Source organism: Lissotriton helveticus, chromosome 6 (genome assembly GCF_964261635.1).
Source record: "Lissotriton helveticus chromosome 6, aLisHel1.1, whole genome shotgun sequence".
In the NCBI taxonomy this organism is placed as follows: domain Eukaryota; kingdom Metazoa; phylum Chordata; class Amphibia; order Caudata; family Salamandridae; genus Lissotriton; species Lissotriton helveticus.
Genome location: NC_136067.1, coordinates 2,052,625,396 through 2,052,644,518, shown reverse-complemented (window position 1 = coordinate 2,052,644,518; position 19,123 = coordinate 2,052,625,396). Strand labels below are relative to the sequence as shown.

The 19,123-nt window shown below is 47.8% G+C and overlaps 1 protein-coding gene across 1 annotated transcript in view; it reads right to left on the bottom strand.

Annotated features, from left to right (window-relative positions):
* NRBP1 (nuclear receptor binding protein 1) overlaps nt 1-19,123 on the bottom strand; it is a 249,469-nt gene that overhangs the window by 17,532 nt on the left and 212,814 nt on the right. The window contains exons 15-16 of the mRNA XM_078650110.1: nt 18,134-18,197; nt 17,976-18,031 (exon numbers count right to left, since the gene is read on the bottom strand). Coding sequence (XP_078506236.1) covers nt 17,976-18,031; nt 18,134-18,197 — 120 coding nt within the window. The remainder of the gene's footprint in view (nt 1-17,975; nt 18,032-18,133; nt 18,198-19,123) is intronic.

Sequence of the window (19,123 nt, the reverse complement as noted above, 5' to 3'; positions counted from 1 at the left end):
CCCAGGGCAGTGGTAGTCGCCGTCGCTCGGGTAGAATGAGCCCGCAGTCCAACCGGGGGCTCCTTCCTAGCCAAGGAGTAGCATGCCTGGATACACAGGATGATCCACCGGGAGATGGTCCTCTTGTGCACCGCTTTCCCCTTCTTAGCGCCCACGTAACCAACAAAGAGTTGGTCATCCACCCGGAACTGGCGTGTGCGATCCAAGTAGAATGAGAGCGCACGTTTTGGGTCCAGACGGTGGAGCCGCTCTTCCTCTTTAGAGGGATGCGGAGGCGGGAAGAAGGTTGGCAAGGTGATAGACTGCCCGATGTGAAAGGCCGTGACAACCTTGGGCAGGAAAGAAGGTTTGGTACGAAGCACCACTTTGTCCGGATGGACAGAAAGGAAATGTGGAGTACAAGAAAGAGCCTGGAGCTCACTCACTCTCCTGGCAGAGGTGATGGCAACCAGGAAAGCAGTCTTCAAGGTCAGACGGCGAAGAGGACAGTTGTGAAGTGGCTCAAAGGGAGCGCACATCAGGAATGTTAAAACCAGGTTCAAGTCCCACTGAAGCATCACAAACGGAACAGGAGGAAACGTGTGAGTGATGCCCTTAAGAAATCTGTTCACAATAGGGGACTTGAACAAAGAAGGCTGATCAGGTAGCCTGAGAAAGGCTGAAAGGGCAGAAAGGTAGCCCTTGATAGTGCCCAGAGCAGAGCCCTGCTGGGCAAGAGAAAGAAGGAAGAGAAGAACCTCCGAAAGAGGGGCAGAAAGAGGATCCACAGCCTTTGCTGTGCACCATGCCACAAATCTGTTACACCTGCAGGCGTATACCGGACTTTGTGGAGGGACGCCTGGCTGCCAGAATGATGTTACAAACTTCAGGGGGCAAGTCAAATGGCCTCAACTGTCGCCGCTCAATCTCCAAGCATGGAGGTGGAGACTGGACAGGTTTGGGTGGAGGACCGTCCCCTGCTGCTGCGACAGAAGGTCCTCCTGAAGAGGCAGACGAACCGGGGGATCGACTGACAGACTGAGTAGCTCTGGATACCAGTACCTTCGAGCCCAGTCCGGAGCCACAAGGATGACTTGGGCCCGGTCGCGCTTGATCTTCTTCAGCACTCTGGGCAGAAGTGGTATAGGCGGAAAGGCGTATAACAGACCGCAACTCCACTCGTGACGAAAAGCGTCGCCGAGCGAGTGCCGCTTTGGAAATTCCAACGCACAGAACTGATGACATTGCGCGTTCTCTTCGGTGGCGAATAGATCTAACCAAGGCTCTCCCCATCGCTGAAAGAGGCCTTGCGCCACGTCCGAGTTCAGACGCCATTCGTGATCCATCATGCACCGACGGCTGAGCTCGTCCGCCCTGGCGTTCAGAGGACCTGCCAGGTGTTGAGCTACCAGGGTCACGCCCTGGCGTTCCAGCCATTGCCAAAGGCGAAGAGCCTCTTGACAAAGGATCCACGACCCCACCCAGCCTTGTTTGTTGCAGTACCACATGGCAGTGGTGTTGTCCGTGAACACCAGCACTACACTCCCCCGGACAGAGGGGAGGAATGCCTTCAGTGCCAGACGAATCGCCCTGAGCTCCAACAGGTTGATGTGGAGCCGGGTCTCCGCCGGAGACCAGAGGCCTCTGATCTCCGCCTCTCCCAAGTGGCCTCCCCAGCCCTGGAGGGACGTGTCCGTCACAACTACGTGCTCCGGTTGGGGAAGGGAGAGGGATCTGCCGCTGACCCAATCGCGGTCCGTAAGCCACCACTGCAGCTGTCTCGCAGTGCCCTCCGAGATCAGGACGTGGTCGGACAGGTTGCCCTGATGCTGGGCCCACTGAAACTTCAGGTCCCACTGCAGAGCCTGCATCCGCCACCTGGCGTGATGCACCAGTAGGATGCAGGAGGCCATCAGCCCCAGAAGCCGTAGCGTCAACCTGACCGAAACCCGGGATAACGGCTGAAAGATGGGAATCAGAGCCTGAATATCCCGGACCCGCTGTTCGGGCGGATAAACCCGAAACCGCGCCGAGTCCAGAACCGCTCCGATGAAGAGGAGCTTCTGAGAGGGACACAGGTGTGACTTCGGCACATTGATGGAGAACCCCAGCTGGTGCAGGAGGTCTGCCGTCGTCTGGAGGTGGCTGACGACTGTCTGGGGCGAGTCCGCCTTCAACAACCAGTCGTCGAGGTAGGGGAAGACTGAAACCCCTAACCTGCGCAGATGAGCTGCGACCACTGCCATCACCTTTGTGAACACCCGTGGGGCGCTGGTAAGGCCGAAGGGGAGCACGGTAAACTGAAAGTGCTCGTGGCCCACCATGAACCGCAGGTAGCGCCGGTGGGCAGGCAGGACGGGGATATGAAAATAAGCGTCCTGCAAGTCCAACGCTACCATCCAGTCTCCTGGGTCCAGGGCAGCCAGGACCTGAGCCAGTGTCAGCATCTTGAACTTCTCCTTCCCGAGGAAGCCGTTGACGTCCCGTAGGTCCAAGATAGGGCGTAGGCCCCCTTTGCCCTTCTTGGGTACCAGAAAGTAGTGGGAGTAGCAACCACACCCTACTTCTGGCCCAGGAACGCGCTCGATGGCCCCCTTGGCCAAGAGGGCCGTAACTTCCTCCTGCAGAAGTTGCAAGTGATCCCCCGATACACAGTGGTTCTGCGGTGGCATGGCTCGAGGAGTCGCCTCGAAGGGGAGGGAGTAGCCCCTTCGGACGATTTGCAGCACCCACCTGTCCGACGTGACAGTGCGCCAGTGGAGGTGGTGATGGCGAACCCTGCCTCCCACTGGGCGGAGGCGTCTGGCCACGTTCCTATCTACGGGCGAACCCGTAGCGGGCTTGGACCAAGTGCCCAGCAGAACGTCGGTCAAGGCCTCATTAAAGGGCAGCAGAGGCTCGGCCGAGCTTGACTGCGGTTTAAGGACCTCAGTGAGGAGGTTAGTCCTCACGGCCGCGACGGGGAGCTCAAGGCCCAAGGCCTTGGCAGCCCTCATCAGCACCACACTATAAGTTGCCCCCTCCTCCGATGCCATGGAAGGAGGGGAGACAAAACCAGTGTCTGGAGAGGTGTCCAGGCCACTGGCCTCCCCAAGGTCTCCTGCCCAGTCCTCATGAAACTGACACTCCCTGGTCAGAGGGTCCTCAGACCCCTCCCAGTCCTCTTCATCACCCATCTCCTGAAATTCAGGGTTCTCATCTAATGGGGCCTGTTCGTAGAGATGGAACTCTCCAACCGGCGTCTGGAGCGGCGCCCATCGGGGCCGGAACAGGAACGAAGGTGGGACCGGGGACGGCGCTGCCTGAGGCCGGCACCGGAGGTGACACCCGAGGGTCCGACGTCGGGGAGGCCGTCAGATCCACCGGGGACGAACAAGATCCCGAAGGAGGACCAGCGGCATCCTGCGGCGCCGGGCCCGAAGGCGTCGGAACAACTGGACCCCTCGGCGCCGGGCCCGAAGGCTCCGGCGGCGTCAGGATAACGGGGACCTGCGGCGCCGGGCCCTAAGGCGTCGGCGGCGTCGGGGCCGAAGCACCCGACGACGTCTTGGCCGGAGCCACCGACCCGCTAGGGCCCCCAGACGGGTCCGCTGGGCCCGAAGGCGCCGCGGAGCCAGTCGGAGGAGAGAGTTTCCTCATGACCATGAGGAAGCGCTCGATCTCCTCCGGCGTCGCGTTCAGCCCAGGGACCGGAGGGTGTGGACCTGCACGCGGCGCCCCCGACTCCGACGGAGCCGCGTGGGCGGTGTCACCCGAACCCCCGGCCGCATCGCGCGAGCGTTGACGCCGCTTGGACTTCTTGTGCCTCTTACCTGACGACGACTTCGACCCGGAGGAGTGCGGCCTACTCTCGGAGCTGTGGTGGCTCCGAGCCCGCGACCTGTCCCTCGACCTCCCATGGGATCGGGACCTCTCACGGCGCGGGACCGACTGCCGGAGTTCGAGGCGCCTACGGGACCGCTCCGCCTGGCTTTCAAAGAGAGGGCCCGGCAGTCGGAGCAGGCCTTGTCGTCGTGGTCGACGCCCAAACACGACAAACAGACGCGGTGAGGATCCGTGACAGACATCAGCCGTTCGCAATCGTCACAATGCTTGAAGCCGGGCATCCCTAAAGGCACCGTTTCGGAGTCGAGAGACTCGAAATAGCAATCAAAAAGTTAGTCAAAAAGTGACTAGGGTTACTGCTTTTTCCAGATCTGCGCTTGCTGGCGCGTAAAAAAAGAAGAACTGACGTCAGCACGCGGAGGCGGCGTCTAAGTACTCCGACGACGTCATCACGGCGCCCACGACGCCGACGACGGACGCGGAGCCGCAGACGACGCCTACCGACGCGCAAGGGTACTGCTACGCAAAAGTTTCCGGATCCAGTATGACGCCTGGGGATATTCTAAGGTAAGGAATCTAATACTAACGTGTCTCTTTCAGATATGGTTATTGCAATATTGAACTGCTCCATTTGCTCCTCTGATGAAATGCATTAATGAAATGTACTACGGAGATGCTTTAATGAGTTACTACAACTGTGATTAATGCTTTGCTGTTTAATGATATGCTGATTCCTGACACGATGGAATGTTATTGCCAAAGTAATGAAATGTTACTCCTTTGATGAAATGCTTTGATGGACCAGAGATCCCGTGATTGAGTAACCTGCTTCTTGATCTTAGATAAAATTTATTGATTTGATTCAAACCTACTGGTGTGGTCTCAGTCATTGTGTGCGCTCACTGGCTCAGTGGATGTGTGTGGTCACTTAACACCTAAGCTTTCGGGTACCTACCTGCTCGTGCCAGGCTACCCCTCGGGGAATGGTGACCCCAGTTCCTACACCTTGTAATTGCCCTTTTTTGGTTACGCAGCTGTATATTAAACCATGGTTCATAAATTCTACTTTGTGGACCTTGACGTCCCGGGAGAACCGGAAATTTATTTAGAAGAAACTTTCCCAATTGTTCCCAAAAGACTTCTGGTGACTTGGTACACTGTGACCACCGTCATTTATGTATTTATGCGCAGCAACCATTATTATTATTATTTATTTATTTTTTTAATTTGTATTGAAAACCAAATAGCAACATGGTCATACAAGTGGGCATCAGAGGCGTACATGAGATCACATAAGGAGCACAATATTACAACAGTTGGCAAGGCATTAGGACTGCAATGTATCAAACCATTAGGGATCGGCCTCAAGCTCCGAGCGCCTGGGCTGAGGAGGTTCGCAAATTCCACCTCTATATCCGTTCCATTTATCCCATACCTCCCTCCATTTCTTGGGACAGCCCCGGGCCACGTAGACTGTCTTCTCCTGCAACATACACCAGTCCATGTCGCGTTTCCATGCCGCCAACCGCGTAGGCGTGGCCGCCCCCCAAAGTCTCGCAATGTTGAGTTTAGCTATCATCTGACCAAGCGTGGCCCAGAGCCTGCCCCTAGCTGACAAGTCAGTCGGTTCCCAAATGTTCAAGACACATCGCTTTACCTCTGCACGCAGCTCCACCCCCCACACATCCTGCATACAACGCATCACCTTCACCCAGTAGGCTTGCAGTGTTGGGCATTCCAACAACCATTATTTGTGAGACGTTCGTACCGCGCCATTTTAATTTCTTCAGATTGTATATTACTGGGATCTCTGTCAGTGCAGTTATTTTCTCTTTCTGAAACAGGTTTGCATTGATGATCAAAACTTGCGGCAAATGGTCACTTTTCGGGCGTGATTGTATATAAAATGAATCAACTGTGATGTAAAGTTCATTGCTGACCATGGTATAGTCACTGGTTGATTGTTTCTTCCCACTTAGAAAGGTGATCCTGGCCGGTTGATCTCCCTTTATTTTACCGTTCAGAATGTATAATCCCAAGGTGTCCAAATAGTTTTTCAGCTCGTTAGCCTCCAACTCCTTTTCACACATTCTCTTGTTTGACTTGTTCTCTATTAGGTTTGAATCAAAAATCACCTGTAATTACCAACTCACAATTTTGATGGCTTTTCTGCAAAACCTTGATTAGGTTAATCAGGTATACCAGTTTTTCCTTTTTCGACTTTTTGTTGGGGTGGATATATATATCATTAAAATCAGCAGCTGACAGGGCATTTTATTTCCAGAGTTATTGCTTTCCAATTTCACAACCTGTATCCAGTTTTCACAAGTGTCAAGTTCTTCTGTTTGCCAAACTAATTTTTTATTTACATACGTGGACAACCCACCCCTTGGGTGCCCATATTTATAAATTTGTTATGCCGAAACATGAAATTCTGCATATCCATTAATGGATTTAGGAGTCAAGTTCCAGGTTTCTTGTAACATGTAAAAACGATGTAAGAAAGCTTGCGTCTCAGGATCTTGGCCCATTTAATTGAACCCGTGGATGTTCCATGAACAGATTCTAATTTTGTAATCCTTGGGCGTGCCTGGATATATCACTAAAGGCTTTAACCTTTGGGGATCGTTAAATTCATCAGGATCGTTTATGGCTCACGAAATGGGGCACCCACGACCAATCATGAACTTCTTCTGGCAGTTGGTTTAAACAAGCTTGATTCTGTTTTGTTAACTCCAGTGTGTTATTTGCCGAATTTGAGTTTAGGAGTAGTGCTTCGAGCCCCCCTTAAGCAAGTTTTTGGATGAATCTCCTTGCGAGATGTAATCGGGGTCACTATATCAGATAAAAGTGAGTATGGGTATTTTTTTTTTTGGGTAAGATAGCAAAATACCCCATGCATCAAAATGTACTCTTTCGGAGAAAATTAAAGCTGTTATTTCCTTTGAGGACCAGGTTGTCAGAGTAACCTATTTTTCTGATATTTTTTTCATTTGCAAAAATTCTACTGACGAGATCTTCTGTTGTGATATTACGCAGCTTTGTTATCTCCTTAAATAATCTCATTAGGTTTCCCCTGTTTAAAAAGTCTAATCTGCCCTTTGGTTGATATTCTGGCTCAAAGATCAGTTTATTTGATGACTCTTCCGGTTCACTTTGTCGAATCCCTGTTTGTGGGAAGGGGGATTGTTCTGTGTGTTATAGAAGTTGTTTCTAATTTGCACTATATTATCAGAGATCTCCCTTTCCTGCTGTAATACATTCACTTGTTGTACTTAATGTTTTATCAGCTTTTTGACTTACTAGATCTTATAAGCATGGAAGTAAGTTAGATGGAACTATTGGAAACTCGCAAACCCGTCCATGTTTATCTAGAGAAATTTTTAATTTGTTACAATTTTTATTTTCCGTAAATTCACTTAAAATACTCGGAGATTTTTCGGAATTTTTTAATAACCGCCTGTCCGATTTAATTTTGTTTTGATCTTCTTGTACTCTATCTTGAGATCTTACCATACTATGTTCATTTAAAATTCCTTCACGATTTGAATATATAATTTGTCAATTTAGTGAGGTTCCGTTTAAACCATCTTGTCTGTTGGTTTCGTTTTTGTCATCAAACCGTGTCTTCAACGATAATGATGTCCTCATTGGCAATTTTTTCTTTGTATCCTTTTGGCTGATATTTGATTTTTGCTTGTTTTTGTTCCAAAGTGTTCTCTCACAGATGCTTTAGAATTAACTGAGATGTCCTGCTTTTTTACTGTTATAAACTCTTTATCACAGATTGTTTTTTGACACCTTCATTTAAGCGTATATTGCTTTTGTGTACATAAAGAAGAATCACTTTGAAGGGATTTATTAAAACTTACAATTGGATCTTGCAAATGAAACGTAGATCCACAGGAGATTCCGGGAGGGCCTTTATTGCAATGCTGGTTGGTTTTATGGCTGTACAAGTGTGAAAATATTGGATCGATCTGCTTCTTTTCTTGACCAGATTGCTTACTCACATTAAGCCTGGCCTTACAAGCTCTTTTTCAATTGTCTTTTTGTTAACCCACCATTTGATAGACTAAGTGTAGAAATTAATTCCTGGGCGGTTTGCGCTTCCCCTGATCGATTTGATTCCTTGATTTTATTTTTTGTAAGACTGCCGTCATGTTGGGGGCAAAGTGTCATTACTTCTGCGCTTGCTTTGTCGTTCATCACATCTTTTCTTTCGGCCATAGCAGGGTGTTCCTTGTCAACCTTATTTTCACTTGGCTCAACGACATGTAGGATTTCTATTAATATTTCTGGAAGGGATGCCAATTTATCTATTATCTGGCTACATCCACAATTTGAGTTTGATATGTATCTTCTGCCGGGAGCCTTACTTTGGTTGTCCTTAGTGATCAATACAGATAATGTATCCAGTTTGGTGTTAATACCTGCGATATAAGTCGCGATCAGGTTCATTAGATCGATCTGAACGTCAAGTTTATCTGATTGAAAGTTTAAAACATCTATGGCTCCATGTAAAGATCTTAATAAAGTATCACTCCATTTTATCAGTGGGAGGATTGCGACAGGAATTCTGAAATTGAATCAATTCCACTCACTGAAGAGATTGTAATTGGGGGTGACCGGGATGGTTGACTTCCCATAGGGCTAGTGTTTAGCGTGATGTTTTTTCCCTCCTGCTGGTCCGTGCACACTAAATGTTTAATAGGGGTGGAGGCTGCCCCTACTTCCTCCCTAACTTGTTGGTCCGGAGGTGTGCCTGTGGCTGGACTCTTTCCTGGATTTTGAATGTGTGCATCCTCATTTGGTTGTGTATTCAAGTCCAGTGATTGAATGAGGTCAGCATCTGATATAGAGAAAGAACTTATCCATTCATCGATTTGTACTTTGTCATTTTCTTCATCTCTAGCTACACCGGGGTCTCCTATTTCCTTTAGCTATTCTCCATGTTTCCCTTCTTTATTTTGACAGAGCAGGTCCCTAGGCTGTGTCTTGGGCAGATACACCTGAGCAGTAGTAGTTATCAACCCTTTATTTGGGGGATCATCATCTCTGGCCGCCTCACTTTGGCATCTTGTTTTGTCTTGATTATATCATTCTCACCTTTATTTGTTTCATGGCTTGTCATCCTTATAAGTGAGGATCTTTCTCTTTCAGAACTAGGTTGTATTAATTTAATGTTGGTACTTAGGCATCCAGACGACTGGAGACTTCTTTTGTTCTGTGTTTTTGGCTTCCATCTGTGGCATAAATTGCAGCCATTGGATCCTTTTGAAAATGGAATCTCTGGTCCTCCTTTTATCCTCCAAAATTAAAAAATGCTCTTTTTGGTGTCAAAACCGAAACCAATTTTTCCTTTTGTTATGATGAAATTTCTTTCCTTCTCTTAATGTTTGAGGTAGAATTTAAATCTGTTTTTGGCGCTCTTTTTTGGTTTCCTCTTCGGTGTTGGTCGAGTTTTTCCTGATCTCATAATCCTTGATTGCTCACGCAAACCCCTGATGAATCTGCACTCACCAAAAAATAATTCCACTGGTTGAAATTACCAACTTGCCAATCTGACAGTGGGTAGGGGAAACAGGCTCAGCAGATAACTGATAACCCCCGAAACCCCCAGCAGGGGTGCTCAGACTATTTGACACACTGTCCACCTGGATGGACGCACGGGGAGCACACAATTGGTTAGTTCCCTACTTTGGCTGTGGCAAAACAGCGGTTATTCCAGTGTAGCAAAACAAGGTGCGTTGATATTTTGAACAGCTTATTGCCTCCGTGGCTCATGGCTTTTTAAGCGGCTATTTGGCGGAAACCACGGCTCCTGGGGTGAGTCTTACCGTACAAGCCATGAGTCATAAGCCACAGGGAGACACACGCACAATGCTGCAATCCCCACACGGCGGGCGGGCAGGCTGGCTCCAAACACAGCCGCTACCGCTGCCACAGCATGTGCCGCCAGGAGGAACTACTACCGCTGCCACCCCTATCCAACCGGTCCACTGCCTCCGAGAGCAAAAGCAGGAGACCGGGACAGCAAAGGCAACAGCAAAGGCAACAGCAAAGGCAACAGCAAAGGCAACAGCAAAGGCAACAGCAAAGGCAACAGCAAAGGCAACAGCAAAGGCAACAGCAAAGGCAACAGCAAAGGCAACAGCAAAGGCAACAGCAAAGGCAACAAGTAAGCAAGTTGGTGGCAGGAGGAGGCAGGGAGCAGTCCGGCAGTCTAGCAGAGGGAAAACAGGACTTGCTTGAATGCGGTGGCTTTCAGCAGCGTTTATTGCTGTGATTCCACAGCCCACTCTACACACTTGCCTGCTGGGCCAAACCCCCCACAATTTCAATGGGAGTCAGTCAGTCAAAAGTGTAACCAGCGCTAGGGTGGCTTTTCCTATATGAGCCGGTAAGCGCCATGTTTCACTTTACCAATGTGCGGTTCCTACCACATTAAGCACCGAGGATCTGGTGCCACTGGCAAGGGGTGTGGGGGGGAGGTAGGGAGGGAGTTCAACCCCAGTCTCTTGTCTCCCGCCTTGGTGGCTGCGGCTCGGCGGCAGTGTCCTCGGTGTTACAACGTTCACGGTCGACTGGCCTGCCTGTTCACAGCCGCTCCCAACTCCGCACTCCGTGCTACTCCTCTGCTCCTCGCAAAACGCGGAATGGAGTTTGGTACCATTTCAATGAATGCTTTCACATGAGACCTCATTGCTGTGTACTCTCTGCATGTTCCTTGGATTTTGACTGAACATTATGTGCAAGGTCGAACAACAATGCCCCTTATTATTTTGTTCTGGCCAGTCCTCAGCTGTTAAACAAAACATACCGATACAGCTGTTCGGACAGCGTACTTGGATTTTTACTGGGGTACACGGATAGGTGACAGACACTTGGAGAGCGACCTTTCCAGAGAGAAGAGCGAGACAGCATCTATGATGTAGATCTACCATTTATAGGCTAAGGTATGGGGTCTGCTGACAAAGCGCAGAGATCTTCTATTACATTTCTTCCTAGCAAGGGGAGGGAGGCACTATAGTCTTTTCTCCATTGTCTTTCTATGATGACATCTCTCTTCATGATCTAAGGACTAGCTGCAATGAGGACTGTATTTGTATTATGCATTTTCCTGCTTGTTGTCGCATATATACGGCATGTTAAAATAAATATTTTAAACTGTTTCGTTTCTGTTAGATCTTATTGTGGACAAGTACAAGAGTGCGAGCGAAAGGGCGTGTCTGGTTACTGCATTTCCTGAGAGATCCGAGAGTGTTGTGTTCTGGCATGTCTGATCGCTTGTTTCTCTGGGAGTAGGAGAGCAAGTGAGACCCTATAGCTCTGGTCCTGGGTTTGTGGGTACTATGTTGGTAGAAAGACCCAGTCCCTATACACCAAGGTCCCATACTCCTGCGCATAGTTCTGTATCTCTGCAGAATCCCTTCAAAAGCCTACAGCCTCATAACAGGCTCTAGAGAACCAAACAAATCAATTTTTCTTCCATTCTTCTACTAGGTCAAAAATCTCAGAAAAATCAATACTTGACAATATCTTCATTGTTGAAGTTGTTCTACTACACGGCCTACAGGGGAATCTCGAAAGGTTTACACTACAAAAACATGTCCTAGTGCGCACACTCAAATGGTTTAGACATTTAGACTATTTGAAAAGGAAAATGCTACTTACCAGTATGCATCTGTTTTTGGTATGTAGAGCTGCAGAGTTGCACACTATGCATAGATCGCCATCTGGTGTTGGGCTCGGATGCTTGCACTTTGTTGTTGTCAAGGAAGAGTCTTTTGTAGTCACGAGATAGGTGACTCCTCCCTTGGACGATAGTGTACATGGGCATCAACTCCATCCTCCGATTGTTTTTCGGCATGATGGGAAATGGAGTCAGTAAGAAGTAAAAGATATTCATGTCAATGTATCTAAGATAATACTGGAACAGGTACAGGTTCCGGGGTGGCAGGCGGGCACAACTCTGCAGCTCTACTTGCCAAGAACAGATGCATACTGGTAAGTAGTATTTTCCATTCGAGGCATACGAGCTGCAGATTGTACACTATGCATAGACTGTACAGCAGTGTCTCCCCTAGCGGTGGTCACATGTATCTGTTTCAGTAGTTTGAGAAAGTGTTTTAAGAACAGCTGGCCTACAGAAGCTTTTTGCTTAGCCTGCACATCAACACAATAGTGTATGGTGAAGGTGTGTGGTGTAGACCATGTTTCTGCTTTACATATGTCATCTAAGGGAATGTTTCCTAAGAATGCCATGGAAGCCCCTAGTTTGCGTGTTAATGTACGTTTAGCCTTTTGGTAGCATATTTGAATACATTTTACTATCCACCTAGCGATCCCAGCTTTGGAGATGGGGTTACCCTTATGAGGTGGAGAGAAGGCTACAAACAGTTTTGTCTTTCGAAAGGGCTTAGTCCTGTAAATGTACTAAAGGGCTCTTTTGACAAAGTGTGTGAAGAGCTCTTTCTGCCACAGAGTCTGGGTTTTGGAAAAACACCGGTAACTCAAGGGATTGGTTAAGATGAAACACAGATTACTTTGGGAAGGAATTTTGGATTTGTTCTGAGAACCACTTTGTTTCGATGTATTTGGAAGAATGGTTCTCTATTGGTTACAGCCTAGTTCTCACTTACCCTTCTGAGAGAGGTAACTGCGACAAGGAAAGCTACTTTCCATATGAGGAACTGAAGTTCACATTTATGTGGAGGTTCAAATGGCGGACCCATGAGTTTTGCAAGAACAATGTTTATATTCCACACCGGAAAGGGTGGCAGTCTGAGGAATTATCCTTTTAAGGCCCTCCATAAAGGTTTTAATTGCAGGTGCTCTAAATAATGACAAGCGTTGTCTGTTTTGTAAATAAGCAGCACGTACCTCTAGATGTAATCTAGAGCTACGGATGAATATGCTAGATTACATCTTTGGAAGTGTAGTAAATAGCAAATGATGTCCTGGATTGAAGCATCCAGCGGATCAATGTTATTGTAGTAGATGACACATTTTTTCCATTTTGCTGCATAGCGAGCTCTAGTAGTAGATCGTCTGGATTCTTTAATGATGTCCATACAGTCTGGCGGAAGGTTAAGATAACCACACTCTAGGACTTCAGTAGCCAGATCGCTAGATTCAGTTGACCTAGATAAGGGTAGCCAGATTGTTAGATTCAGTTGACCTAGATAGGGGTGCCTTATCTCTCCATGGTTCTGCGTTAGCAATGTTGTGGAGCGGCGTAGTTTTTGATGTGGAACTATTGAGAGTTCCAGCAGTGTTGGCGTGCCCATGTGGGAGCCTCCAAGATTACTTTGAGAGACTGTTGTCTGAGCTTGCGTATTACTAAGGGAATCGGTGGGAGTGGCAGAAAAGCATTCGCAAATCTGTCTGACCAGTTCATCCATATCGCATTGCCTTTGGACAACGGGTGTGGAAACCTGGTGGCGAAGGTTGGGCATTTTGCATTTGCGTGTGGGGTGAACAGATCTGTCTGGTTGACCCCATCTTTAGAAAAATGGTTGAAGAACTTGGGGATGAAGTTTCCATTTGTGTATCTGCTGTTTGTCGACTTAGCAGATCCGCAATCTGATAGTCAACTCCTGAAAGATGTTCTGCCAGAAGGCATATGTTTTGTGGAATGGCCCATCTCTAAATGTTTTGTGCGAGCTGGGACAGCTGCAAAGAATGTGTGCCTCCTTGGTTTTGAATGTAATACATGGCTGTCAAGTTGTCCGTTCGGACAAGGACAGTCTTGTGCTGTAGACTTGGAATTACTTTAATCCTAGAAATATTGCTATTAATTCTAGGTGATTGATGTGGAGCACGTTGTTGAGTGGTCCATTTGCCTTGAATTGTGTGGTTTAGGAGATGGGCTCCTCAGCCGGGGAGTGATGCATCTGCTGTTAGCACTATTTGTGGGACCGGCTCTAGGAACGGCCCCCCTTTGGACAGGTTTTGTGTGTTCTACCACTAAAGAGAGCGATGTGTACGGCTGTCCACGCACACCAGATCTGAAAGTTGTCCTTGAGCTTGGTTCCACTGAAGTGCTAGGCATTCCTGTAAGGGGTGCATCTGAATTCTTGCATGACGTACAATAAAGATGCAAGAGGCCATCATTCCTATGATCTGCATTAATACCCTTGCTGGGAGGGAATGCGGCAGTTTAAATCTGCCAATTAGTGTTTGCATACAGGCTTTCCTGGCTGGATTGGGATATGCCAGAGCTCTGGAGGTGTGTACCGTGGCCCCTAGATACTGATGTATGTGGGAGGGCTGAAGATTTGACTTGGGGTAGTTTAGTGTGAATCCCAAGATGTGTAGCAGCTGGATGGTTTGATGAGAGTGATGAACACACTGGGTGAGTGACTTGGCTTTTATTAGCCAGTCGTCGAGATATGGAAAGACATGGATTTGTTGTCTTAAGTGTGCTGCTACCATCGCAAGGCACTTTGTGAACACTCTGGGTGCGGTGGTCACCCCGAATGGAAGGACTTTGAACTGATAGTATGGTCCGTCCACTATGAACCTTTGATACTTCCTGTGAGCAGGGTGTATGGGTATGTGGAAGTAGGCATCCTTGAGATCTAGTGTGGCAAGGAAGTCGCCTTGTTGCAGGAGTGGGAGGACCTGTTGGAGAGTGATCATATGAAAATGATCTGACTGTATATAGAGATTGAGGGGTCTGAGGTAGAGTATTGGCCTTAGGGTGCCGTCCATTTTGGGTATTAGGAAATACAGCAAATAAACCCCTTGATGCTGTAAGGGAACTGGTTCTATTGCATGCTTTTGAAGCAGTGAGAGAACTTCTTGTTTTAAGAGTGGGAGGTGTTCTGTGGACATTGCACGCTGTTTGGGTAGTATGGTGGGTGGGGTTGCTGTAAGTTCCAGGCAGTAACCATACTGGATAATTTGTACTACCCACTTGTCTTTTGTGATGGAATTCCAGACTGGTAGGAACTGTGAGAGTCTTCCCCCGACTGGAGTGGAATGGTCTGGGGCAGTGGAGGGAAGTCACAGTTAATTAGTGGGGAAGGTGCGAGTGTTGTTGCCTCAGCCTCTCGCTTTATTATGTCCCCTATATCCGCCTCTAAAATATCCTCTGTTAGGGGAGGTATGTGTGGTTTTTGTAGGAAGAGGAGGCGGTGTCTGTTGCAAAGTTTTTTTAGATGCTCCTCTACAGAAGGAGTGACGAAAGGACCCACGTGTGGATGGAAACTGTAATGCTCTCATGGATTTAGCAAACTCTGTGTCCTTTTTCATCTTCTCCAGAGTGGTGTCTACTGCCGGCCCAAAAAGCTGTCACTGATTGAACGGCTGGTTGAGGATAGTTGTTTGTACCTCCTGTTTAAAGCCTGAAATGCGTAACCAGGCATGTTATCCGAGTAGTACACTAGTGTTAATGGACCTAGAGGCTGTGTCTGCTGCATGAAGGGCACACTTGATTGATGAGTTGGTTATTAATTTGCCCTCTTGAATTAAATCATTAGCCTGTGTGTTATCTTGATTAGGTAAATGTTGTGATAGGGTTTCTAGTCAGCCATAGTGTCCCTATCATACCTAGCAAGTGATGCTTGGGTGTTGGCTATACGCCAGTGATTAGCTGCTTGGGCAGCAACTCTTGCCAGAGGCATCTAACAACTTCGATTCCTTATCCGGAGGTGGTGCGTCACCGGAGGTTTGAGAGTTGGCGCGCTTCCTAGCGTTAGTTAACACTAGTGAGTCTAAGGGCAGCTGCCCTTTGATGTATATGGGATCATCTGGGGCAGGTTTATATTTTTTGTCAATGCTGGGATTGAGAATTCTAGCTGTCACCAGGTCTATGAATATGTCTGGGGCATGTGACCCCTTTTAGTATTGGCAGGGGTTGGACAGTTTTTTGTGACTGTTCAAAGGTGTCTAGAAGGAGGTCCTCGTCTGCAGGGTCTGAATGCATGTGCACACCATGGTAGACAACAGCTCTATTTACAAGCTGACCAAAACCAATATTGTCATCTGGGGGAGATTGTTTTGTTGGATATGGCTGAGGATCAGGGAGGTATGGGGGATCTATTGGGTCATCATAATCATCCCAATCGTCCTGTGGTGTGTCCTGAGGGTCAGTGAAAGGGTCATTGTTGCCTCCCCCACTCCCTAAATTATCATTATCATGTGGTGGTGGTGGTGGTGAATGAGGTGGGAGGTTTGGAGGCTGTGAAGGAGAGACAGGCTTAGGAGGAAGAACAGGGTGAGGAGGAATAACGGGACAAGAGGGTTTTATAGGTTAAGTGGTAGTCTTTTCTTTAGAGGCACTGCAGGAGTGTCTGGTGTGTCCAGCTTCTTCTTCTTGTGTGGAATAGTAGCCACATTTCCTGCTTTGGGGTCTATATGGATTTTTTTCTGCTTGGGATCGACAGGATCTGGTCGAAAAAGTTCTTCCTCTTTAGTGACCGCTTTCGGTACCAACTTTTTTGGATTCGAGCGGGGTTTGGATTTCTGCCCCGAGGCCTTAGAAGGTGATTTGGGGTCCTTTGGCTTGGCTATGGAGCCGGAAATCTTTTTCGTTTCCGAAGTATTTGGTTTCGGATCCAAGTGTTTCGGCGTGGACGTGGTCGGTGCGGACTTCTTTTTGGGAGTAGATTGCACTCCCGTCTTTGGTGTCCAAGGTGCTTGCGGGACACTGATATGCGGTTTGCTAGGTCCAAAGCTTACCGGAAGGCTTGTCCTTTATCTTCAGAGCCGGGCCCAAGAGCAAAACTTCTGAAGGTTGTTTTCGGTCGTGACTGGGGCCAGCAGGCTAAGTCTTGACCAGGGCCTTCTTTTTTCGGGTGGAGATGGGGTAGGGGCAGCTGTACTCACTCGTTGACCAGGAGTGATGTGGTCGACCTGAGTAGTCTGCTTCGGACACAATTTCCAGGTCCTCAGATTCTTCCTCTGGGACATCGTGGCCTTCGTCGAAGATGTCCACTGGTGCCAGAGCTGCTTGCTGCGCCATGATGTCGTCGGGCCCGACAATCACGGATAGTTTTCTTGGATCGAAAAAGGGAGCAGGCCTGACAATAGTTCTCATTGTGCTCGGGCGAGAGACACAGGTTACAGACCTTGTGATGGTCACTGTGTGGGAATTTCGCTCCACACTGGGGGCATTTTTTTGAATAGAGTCCTTTCCAAGGTGTCTAGAAGGAGGTCCTCGTCTGCAGGGTCTGAATGCATGTGCACACCATGGTAGACAACAGCTCTATTTACAAGCTGACCAAAACCAATATTGTCATCTGGGGGAGATGGTTTTGTTGGATATGGCGGAGGATCAGGGAGGTATGGGGGATCTATTGGGTCATCATAATCATCCCAATCGTCCTGTGGTGTGTCCTGAGGGTCAGTGAAAGGGTCATTGTTGCTTCCCCCACGGATAGTTTTCTTGGATCGAAAAAGGGAGCAGGCCTGACAATAGTTCTCATTGTGCTCGGGCGAGAGACACTGGTTACAGACCTTGTGATGGTCACTGTGTGGGAATTTCGCTCCACACTGGGGGCATTTTTTTTTTAAGAGTCCTTTCCATGACCTGTAGGCCCGAACGGCGCCAATAAGCCTAGCAACCCGCATAGTTGACCGGAATAGAGTAGTTGAGATGCATGTCGAAGATCACGCGATCAAAAACAATACCGTTGAGTTGTAGATAGTTTTTGACATCAAAAAGGTTTGGAAATACGGCACTGAACTGGAACGCAAAAGTTACATCCGAACCAGATGATGGAAAAAAACAATCTGAGGATGAGTCGATGCCCATGCGCACTATCGTCCAAGGGAGGAGTCATCTATCTTGTGACTATAAAAGACTCTTCCAAGACAACAACAAAGTGCAAGCATGCGAGCCCAACACCAGATGGCGATCTATGCATATTGTACAATCTGCAGCTCATATGCCTCGAACACATACATTCGACTGGTATCATCTGATGAGATTAACAGAGGTTTCTTTCATTTGTAAAATATAAAAAGGGTTGAACCCATGAACAAAATTGTCAAGTGTCAGAGGAGAAGAGACTTCCATCAAGTAAGGAAAGGTAATGCTGTTGACTAGTTGCAATAGAACTGAAAAAAGTGCAAGAGCCACACACTTCCGCAGCAACAAAGTATGACACTTCAGAGGTAACCAAGGTCTATAAAACAGAAACCAGAGACTGCTATTTTACCTCTCCGATAAATCCTAGTTGAACTAGCTCTGCTGCCAACTCCTGAATGTTCTCATCTGAAAAATAGAAAGAGGAGAGGGAGTGGGTATTTGCCTCAATGCAGCCAGAAAGGCAGTGTGAGCTAAAGCAGAAGTAATATGACTAAGAACAATACTCACTAGGTAATAGATCACAGCTTAGGTGTCGGTTTAATTTATCTTCCAATTTCAACAATAACGTTATCTAAGAAAAAATGTAAAAAAGTGCAAGACATTAATTTCCATAACCAGTAAAGTAGTGGCACAGTCTTTCGAAGAACAGATATCCTACTTAACAATATATTAATCATATGGTTGTGCCATTGAAAACCACATGTAACCTTAATCCAAAATTGTGATAGAGGTAGCAGACACTACTTAGGACCATCAGGACCCTTGCTCACTACAGCTACATTTAATTTATCTGTTTTACATTTTATGTAACTCCACTCTACCAGCTGTCATTGTACTTTACAGTGAAACAACTGTATATAGACTAAGGCCTCAGTAATGCCTTGAAAAACTGTGGGGTACAGTCATTACCAATATCCATTATTGAGCACTGAAGCATTTGTAATAGCATAGAAGATGGACTTGGGTAATCCGATGCGGGTTTAAATCTATGGTTGTGGCAGAGAGTGAAAAGGGAAGACTGAGAAAGAGCATAAGATGTGAAAGAAGCTCCTGGGGTAGGTACAGGGGCAGTGGATAGAGGGCAGGTACAATAACAGGATGGGGTAAGATAGTACTGAAGGTCAACCAGTGTGTAAAATATTAGGTCCTTTTGAAATATTATGCCACCTGGGAGGGAGTGGAGTCCTGTGTGGTTTTGGGGACCCCCACAAAGCGGTATTCTCAAATACTGCTGGATACTACAGCAGCTTCAAACACTAGGTGAAGGTAAGTTGGTGGCTAAACGATGTTAGTCATATGTGGGGAGAGTGGTGTAGCTCTGGCTGATTTCACAGTAAGGGCAATTTGGTGGAGACAGAATATCTTGGAGGACCTTTGGGTGTCACATCCATGCTGGTGAACATTTATGCTAAGCTCAACCATTGCCCCTCCCCCCCCCCCCGCTCCCCGCTAATACTGCTGCTGCAGGCTTAGCCCTCATGGAACCAGCAAGCATTC